Source organism: Triticum urartu, chromosome 6A (genome assembly GCF_056163025.1).
Source record: "Triticum urartu cultivar PI428250 chromosome 6A, HENAU_Tu73, whole genome shotgun sequence".
Taxonomy (NCBI): domain Eukaryota; kingdom Viridiplantae; phylum Streptophyta; class Magnoliopsida; order Poales; family Poaceae; genus Triticum; species Triticum urartu.
The window spans coordinates 357653312-357661656 of record NC_141878.1 but is presented as its reverse complement, the minus strand read 5'-3'; the positions used below and the strand labels follow the sequence as shown (position 1 = coordinate 357661656).

At 41.8% G+C, this 8345-nt stretch overlaps 1 protein-coding gene across 1 annotated transcript; it reads right to left on the bottom strand.

Moving 5' to 3' along the window:
• Positions 1-6386: 6386 nt before the first annotated feature.
• LOC125513149 (heptahelical transmembrane protein ADIPOR3-like) lies at positions 6387-8126 on the bottom strand. Its single transcript, XM_087530358.1, has 4 exons — positions 8080-8126; positions 7905-7995; positions 6923-7023; positions 6387-6429 (listed from the first exon to the last, which is right to left on the bottom strand). The coding sequence occupies exons 1-4, from the start codon at positions 8124-8126 to the stop codon at positions 6387-6389; spliced, it is 282 nt and encodes a 93-aa protein (XP_087386484.1).
• Positions 8127-8345: the final 219 nt, after the last annotated feature.

Here is an 8345-nt window from a genome sequence, read left to right as displayed (position 1 = left end):
CATCTTGGCTATCCAACTTGAACCTCATCTGTTGAAAATTATGGGAGTCTCATTATCAGCAACCTAGAAAGTATTGGACAGAGCAAGACGATATTACTAGTTTCCATACATAACCATACTTACAGATAAATGGTCGAGGAAGATGTTGAACTGGGTTTCGTCTTTGTCATTCCTGTACTGAATCCATGTTGGGAGGATACGTACATGACACCTAACAGCAACCGTTGCATCTGATACTAACTTGGCTGACTCTGTAGCATCACGTGGCCTTTTTAAACCTGCCTCAAAATGGATCTCCATTCTTCCTCCTCTAGATTTAGTTAACCTATCAAGCATTATCCCTGATGTTTGTTTCCTCTTGCACCTAGGTGCTAGTCCAACAACAAACATAGGAAGTGTTAGTGTACATCACACTGTGAGACTACATATAAAGAAGCATGCAACTCTAACTTGACTCCAGCAACTACCTTCTTATTGTTGAAGCTCACAAGGTTCATCTGGTATTGCCACCTTGTCTTGTGTCAAGAGTGCTTGGGAAGTAGTGTCAGGTGGCAAGGGAGCTTGGGAACGTGCTGCTAGCTCAGTTGACGCACGAGTACGTTGTGCAGCTGGTAGTACTGTGGTAGGTGTTGCAAGAACTAGGGTTGTCTTTGCTTGTTTGGTGGCAGCTATTTGTTTCTGTTTGTCTTTTTATGCAACTCGTGTAGCATGGCATGCCGTGTTTGTAGAACTTTCTGCTGGACTTTGACCTTCTATTGCACCATCAGTACTAGCAGAATCTGCAGGATTCATCCGCTTCTCATTCCCTGCCATTATGTGTTTCGTCCTCTTTCTCTGTGCCATGTTAAGTCAAGCCGACAAGAAAAACAAATAACAATTTAGTTCTTCAGAACAAATTGATGCGTGATGCAGACGAACTGAAGTTTGATGTTAGACAACCACATGATAGGAGGATGTAATATGTATGAAAAGCAGGACAGAAGAAATAACCAGAACTATGATGTGTAAACTAAGAAGAAGACATTTCACCAAATTAGAAGCAATGCAATGGAAGGTAGACACCATATGAAAGATGCTACAAATATCGCTCTGCCAAGTTAACAGTGTCTCATCATAAATGGCGTTTAAACAAATGTGAAGCAGTACAAGAAATAAATCATATGCAAGATGCAAACAACATCACACTACCATGTTAGAGGTCTCTCGTCATTAGTGCCATTGCATATTCACGGCATTGCATATTCACAGCTTATGATGTGTAAACTAAGGAGAAGGCATTTCAACAAATTAGAAGCAATGAAAGCTAGACACCATATGAAAGATGCAACGAATATCACTCTACCAAGTTAAAATTGTCTCATCATAAGTGCCATTTCAACAAATTAGTAATACAAGCTAGAAAAGAATGTGAGGTGTAACCTATATCACACTCCGAAGTCAAACGTGTCTTATGATAAGTGATTGTTGCAGGTTACGCAACAGTAGTAATTTGATGTAAGAACATGGTGTGATAGACAGATATTGTATGTTTTAGAAACAGGAACACGTGTCTTATTCAAGTATAATGTGTAAAGTAAGCAGATGGAATTCAACAAAATTAGAAGCAATACAAGCTAGACATCACACATAACATGCAACCACATATAACAGTGCCAAGTTAGAGGGAGCATCGGTGATGCTGCACTAGAGGAGGCGTGCTCATCATAAACACAGCTTTGTTGAGTGTCTATGCATGTGTTGTCTTGGAAATCATCTTGGGGGTGTGGAGGAGTAGAAACTGTAGAGGCCCTCCGTTCGGAAGGAGCACCTTTATCCGCTGCCTTGCTAACTTCCTTCTGCTTTATTGATTTTGAATTGTCAAGTAAAACCGACAAGAAAACGCAATAAAATTCTCTCTTCAGAACTCATTCATGCATGATACTGACAATCACTACTTTGATGTAAGGCAAACACATGATATCAGGATGGAATATGTATGAAAAACAGGACGGCATGGCATGTTCACAACTGTTTGTGTAAACTAAGCAAAAACCATTCCAGCAAATAAGAAGCAATGCAAGCTGCAAATAAGAAGCAATGCAAGCTAGACACCACATGAAAGATGCAACCAATATGACTCTGCCAAGTTAAAAGCGTCCCATCATAAATGGAATTTCAACAAATTAGAAGTAGCGCATCCTATAAATCATATGAAAGATGCAACTAATATCGCACTGCATATACTAAAGGTGTCTCGTCATGTTGATTGATGCGGGATACAAAAAAACAATAGTTTTATGTAAGGACATGCTTAATAGACAGATGTACTATGTACTAAATACAGGAAGGCATGTCACATTAACAGGTATAATGTATAAGCTAAGCAGACTAGCACATGCAGTTTAACCAGATTGGAAGAATTACAATCTAGACACCATATGCAACATGCAACCACATATCATGCTGCCAAGTTAGAGCAAGCACCTGCGATGCTAGTGTAGGGGAAATGCTGTAATCAACTACAGAGCTACGTTCACTATCTTCATCTAGCATTTCTGTTTCTTGAGAATCATGTCGGGAGGCTGGCGCTGCATTCTTTAAATGAGGAGTAGTCCCCTTGCCTGCATGCCTCGTCATAAGTGATTGATAAGGGATACAAAAGAACATTAGTTTGATGTAAGAACATGGTTAATACACAGATGTACTAGTATGTACCAAAAACAGAAAGGCATGTCATATTCAAAGGTATAATGTGTAAGCTAAGCAGATGCAATTTAACAAAATTGGAAGCAATACAAGCTAGACATCCGGCTGGAGTGGTGAGCATGATCATCTAGGACTTGAGAGCCTGGTGGGAGGCAGGCTGCTTCGCCACCATCGCAGCTTTTTAGTTGGCTTCCAGGTGATGCCTATCTTTGCTGGGCTTGTCACTGGCTCGGCCAGTGCCCTGACTAGCTATTTGTCTTCTGGTGCTCACGGGATGTTGGTTCATGTAAAAAAATATCTTTCCTTATCTTACCGACTTCGGCCTTTCGAATACAAGCTAGACACCATATGGAACATGCAACCACATATGACACCACAAAGTTAAAGCAAGCACCTGGGATGGTGGTTCATTGCGAGCGAGGTCATCAACTCCAGAGCTACGTTCCCCGTCTCCATCTGCTGACACTACACCCTTTAAAGCGTTGAAACGTGACTTGCCTAGCCGCACACCAAACTGGAGTGACTTCTCTCTTTTCTTTTTGGCTTCTCTCATGGCAGCAGAGTCTGAAATACCCTTGCATAAAAACACAATAGTGAGAGTAAGGGTGAAGTGTGTTCAGAACTAGTGCTCTGTAAAAGTAGCAGATAGCAGGTGGCTGAAAAATAAATGACAGGAGACATATGATAGCTCTACAACATTGCATGGCAAACAAAATTAGATTCTACTCTGTATGGTTTTGTAATATATGAGCATAGGAAATGTAGGTACTCCTCCAGCACACCACCACATGTGGTCATAACTAAGATAACAGTCGACTGAAAATAAATAGGTCAGTCGATTTTTTTAATGAACCGTCCGATCTATAAGGAACGGGCAGATGGCCTTCGTCTACCTCCCGCCAGTCACTGTTGACGATCTTCCTCGAACCGCCAGCGACCACCGGCCCAGACCCCTGCCTCCGCCGCCCCGCCCTCCCACTGACCTCACACCACCGCCGTGCTTGGCAACGCCCCCAGGCCATCCCTTTAATCTCGGCTGACCTCTAGATCGGGCGCCAGTAGCTCTAGGCCGCACACGCCCCTAAGATAAACACCAAGGCGCTGCTTCCCCGGCATAATAGGCGTACTAGCGCCTGTTACACCGGGGAATGCTACCGTTAATTGGGAATCAAGTGGCCAGAAATTGAAATTCAGGGGGGCGACGGACCTCTAGCTAAGGTGAAATAGTATATGAGGAGAAACCTTGTGCATCGCGAGTTACTAGGAACATCTAGTATCAAGAAGAAGCGGTCAACTAGTGTCTTCTGTGGGATGAATACCGTGCAAGCAGAGACGTAAGATTTGCACGAATAAGGGAAGAGGAGTACCTTTTTCGGTTGCCGGTGTGTTCACCTCCACAAGTCACGCCGATTTTCTTCGTTTTACCGGGGAAACCGATGTTCCGGAGGGTGCAGGCTTGGACGAACCCATGGCCAAATTGTTTACTGTGTTGCCATGGCCGTATGTTGGCGGAGGGGAAGCAGATCCGAGGCGGCGAAGGACGGCGTAGCAGGAACAGCTCTGGTGCGGTGGAGGGTGGCGAAGTTGGAGCGGCAGCGGTGACGCGCAGGACGGCATGGTTGAACTGGCTCGGGTACGGACGGCTCGGCCTCGGCTTCAACTACTAGCCGTGGAGGGCGTTGCGGTTAAGGTTGCGGTGGACGACGACGTCGGGGTATCAGCTACGGTGTGATGGAGGAGGGCGGCGGTTGATGGGTGGAATGGGGTGGCGGACGGAGGACGCCGAGGTTTCACGGCTGGTGGAGAGGTAGTTTTGGCGCCCATGGAGTACGAATGGGGAATCGGACGGGTGGGGGAACCATGTTTTGGTCTGGGACGCGCTTGTTTTTGGCTTTTTTGAACACAAGACGGGACGCGCTTGTTTGAAATTTGGGGAAAGTACAAACTTTGCCCCCCTCTTAAATTTTGGACCTACTGCGGGTCGGGGGTAGGATGGTAATCCTAGGTGTCCCAAATAGTGGGCGGGAGCGATTTCGGCCGCGCACATGTGTGCTTAGGCGGCCATTGTGTGTGAATGTTTTTTGGATGCGGTTGCGTGGCGTCTAGATGAAGCTACAAACCTACCCCGGTTTAGACCTTTGGACGTCGGGCCGGTAGGTTTCACGGGTCGGAGTTATTAGAAAAGTAATTTCCTTGTACTACCAAACATTGGTCTCATGCGGTTTCGGGCAAGTAGAGGCTCTTTTGGCGCTTCGTTCGAAATTTTGAAACACAAGCATTCACGTTTAGAGTACTCTTGAACTATGAGGATTGACCTAAATATACAACGTCATATTTGACCTTGTATGTTTGAAAACCTCATTAAATTATCCGCTTCTTTTTGAAATTTTGACACTTGAAAATCCTATAACTACGATTTTTTTGGAATGGAGGAGCTAAATTTGAATCTATTTTGTACACGACTACATCTGCTATTATGTACAAAATCAAAGCAAAGATTGGTGCCCCCATAATTTAGGTATGGTTTACAAATGCCATGATATCAAATTCAAATAATTGAATGGACTTCATGTTGAATTCGATTTTTTAAACCACCTTAAGTTGAATTCAAATGTATGCTAGTTCATAGGTAGTAGCTATTTATAATGTCCATTGTGTAACTTTCGTATGTATAATGTGCTTTACACACACAACATGAACTATACTCACGTTTATATTCGATTGCTAAAGCAATGCATTGTCTGGAGTTCAAAATACTAACTATGTGGATCAATTGTGTCGAATAATAACATAGACATGCTCAAATTCGATAGAATCTAGATGTCTGATGGATCAATGACTGCTCCTTACCCAAATTGCAAATATCATGATCCCATCCTAATATTTGGATACAATTTATATCTTTAATCAATGTGTAGAGCAGTCTTTTACGTGTAGTTTCACTCTCAATCGGTGGTCTCTCACACATGCTCACACACACTCTCCCGAGGTGTCTTTCTCGCACACATGCTCTAGATATAACCCTCCCTCCCTCTCGTAACCATTTACAACTGTTTTCACTAACCTTTATCACAAGCACTCTTCCTCTCGCAAACATACACACGCACAATCCTCATCGACCCTTTCTATATACATGGACCTGGCTACGTGTCTCATGTACGCACATTATGTTTACGCCTGTCTCGCACGCATTGTCTCACACCTCTCTTCCTAATCGGCGAGTATGATTCTAGCAGAGCATCACTACTAGGAAAAGGCCTACTAATGGCGCACCGGTTTTGCCTACTAATGGCGCACCACTGGTGCGCCATTAGTATCACGCCACTAGAATTTTTTACTAATGGCGCACCACAGGTGCGTCATTAGTATACCAGATACTAATGGCGCACCATGTGGTGCGCCATTAGTATACCATTCGGTGCTCCACTGGTATTCCCTCCAGGTGCGCCACTAATAACCTTATAGGTGCGCCACTAGTAATAAAGGAAGGTGCGCCACTAATAAGGGCTTAAATGCGCCACTAGTAATGTATTTGGAAAACAAAAAAATCTAAATTTACAGAAAACAACCTATAAGGAAAAATAATTTAAAAACAAAAAATGAAATAGAATCATAATTTTTATTATAGTAAGAATATTACAATGTCTTTACAAGTTTCCAATAAAAGGAAAATTGCAAGGAAATAAATGAAAATCCTAAAACTAATATTCTAGTAATCTTTTCTTCTTTTTCTTCACTTTATCCCTGCAAAATGTAACAAAATAAACAGAAACACAAACAAACTATTTATAACATGTCAATACTGTCATTTTTTTATGCAGAACTAGATATGAGCATATATTTCCAGAATTACATGGTGTGAATATTGTATGAGTAAGATTATAATGGAAATGAATTTTGATAGCTAGGAGCCCACTTTTGACGAGTATTTATCTGACAGAGCTAAATAATCATGGCATTTACCTTTTGATAATATTATTATACTATACTACCAGTATACTACTCCACTTGGATTTTTTAGATGAGCAGATCTGAGATAGACATTTGTTCAAGTGGCTATAGGTAGGCTTGAAGAATTCTCATCGGTTCAAGTGGCTACAGGTAGTCGCACAGCTGGAATATAGACTACTAGTACTATTTGAAAAGAAAACAAGAGTAAATCTGAACGTACTAGTCAGATCCGATCACATTGAGCTAGAAAGAAAATTCATCAGGAAACAGATGGCCGGTGACTTACTTCCAGACGTTGAGGATCTCGTTGTGCCCGGCGAAGACGCTGCGGAGCGCATTGTGGACGGACTGCTCACAGCGATAGCTGCCGCAAATGAACTCGTTGTCCTGCAGGTAGTCCAGCAGCCAGGAATTAAAGATAGGAGGGCTAGAACTGAAAGAACTAACATCTTAGAATGCAACAGGAGATAATTCATATATGCAAAATACATATGAAGTGGTCTTCACCAAATTTGTTGAAACATGAACGAAATGTTTTAGCAGTACCAATGATACATGTCAAATTAATTGTTCCTGTCATGACAATGTAAAAGTAGTACTTGCATGCCAATGAAGACTTGCTAGTGTCAGATTCTATGAGGTTTAGGACATGTGTAATTGTGACAAGTTCACTTGTAATGCCATTATTCATGATCTGAACTTTATCCTCCACAAAATAAAATAACAGTTGATCCATGCGAATGATACTTAATTTTGAAGCTACTATTAATTTATAAACTGAATATAAAGTGAGTTTATAAATTTAGAAACAGAAAGTTCAGTTAGGCTACTGTTAACTGAATTTTGGAGTGTATACTTAACAAAGGCTTCATTTGAATGTACAGTCAAATTAAAAAAATGTGTTCATGGGGCAGCAGCACTAAGAACTGAAAGAGAAAGGTGCAGAAAAAAGCTACTGAAAAACAATATCAGAAGTAGTGCAGACGCTGTTGAGACGCTGACTGAACCATTGATAGTACTACCACTCTTCTTTTTTGCGTCCATTAGCGTGACAGTGAGGTTACAACCTTTAATTAATCATGTAGTATGTGTATAAACTATAAAAAATAACTACACTGCCTGGTTTTCGTCCAAATAAGAAAACAGAGCACAGACGATTTTTTTCACATATTCACATCATTGATACATGATGACATTTGATTGAGTGATGCAATGGTGGAAGAATAGAGTAATTGTTGTCCATCAGCTCATAAATGATTAATTATTACCTGCTTGAGGATAGGGGTGGCACACTTCCCTCTTAGACCGAAAGCATCAGAGTAGGTTATTACCTGCTTGAAATACGCCCCAAATCCATACCTGAGATAACAAAAATACATGAGAAAAGCATTCTGGATCTCTCCGATTTGGACAACATACAGGATGTGCGATATCTGAACTTACGACAGGATGGAGCCACCTATCAATCTTGGGGCTTCCTCGCTCGCCATGGCCGGGCACCATCATCCTCTGCTGCTTCACCATCATCCTCTCCTCCAACGATGACCTACGCAGGACTCGTACAGATATTTTTTAACACATCATACACAGATATAAATCATTTGAATCAAAAGCAAGCTGCATCTAGTTCATCAAATGTTAGATGTACAGAATTTGATCATACACTGTAATGCAAACCATTCAACCACGAAGTAGCTAGAGCTAGTGAT

Coding starts and splice junctions, on each gene's coding strand:
- LOC125513149 (XM_087530358.1), bottom strand. CDS start 8,126: ATGGCGAGCGAGGAAGCCCCAAGATTGATAGGTGGCTCCATCCTGTC. Junction 7,996..8,079: donor ATAGGTGGCTCCATCCTGTC/GTAAGTTCAGAT, acceptor TTGTTATCTCAG/GTATGGATTTGGGGCGTATT. Junction 7,024..7,904: donor CCACCCCTATCCTCAAGCAG/GTAATAATTAAT, acceptor GACTACCTGCAG/GACAACGAGTTCATTTGCGG.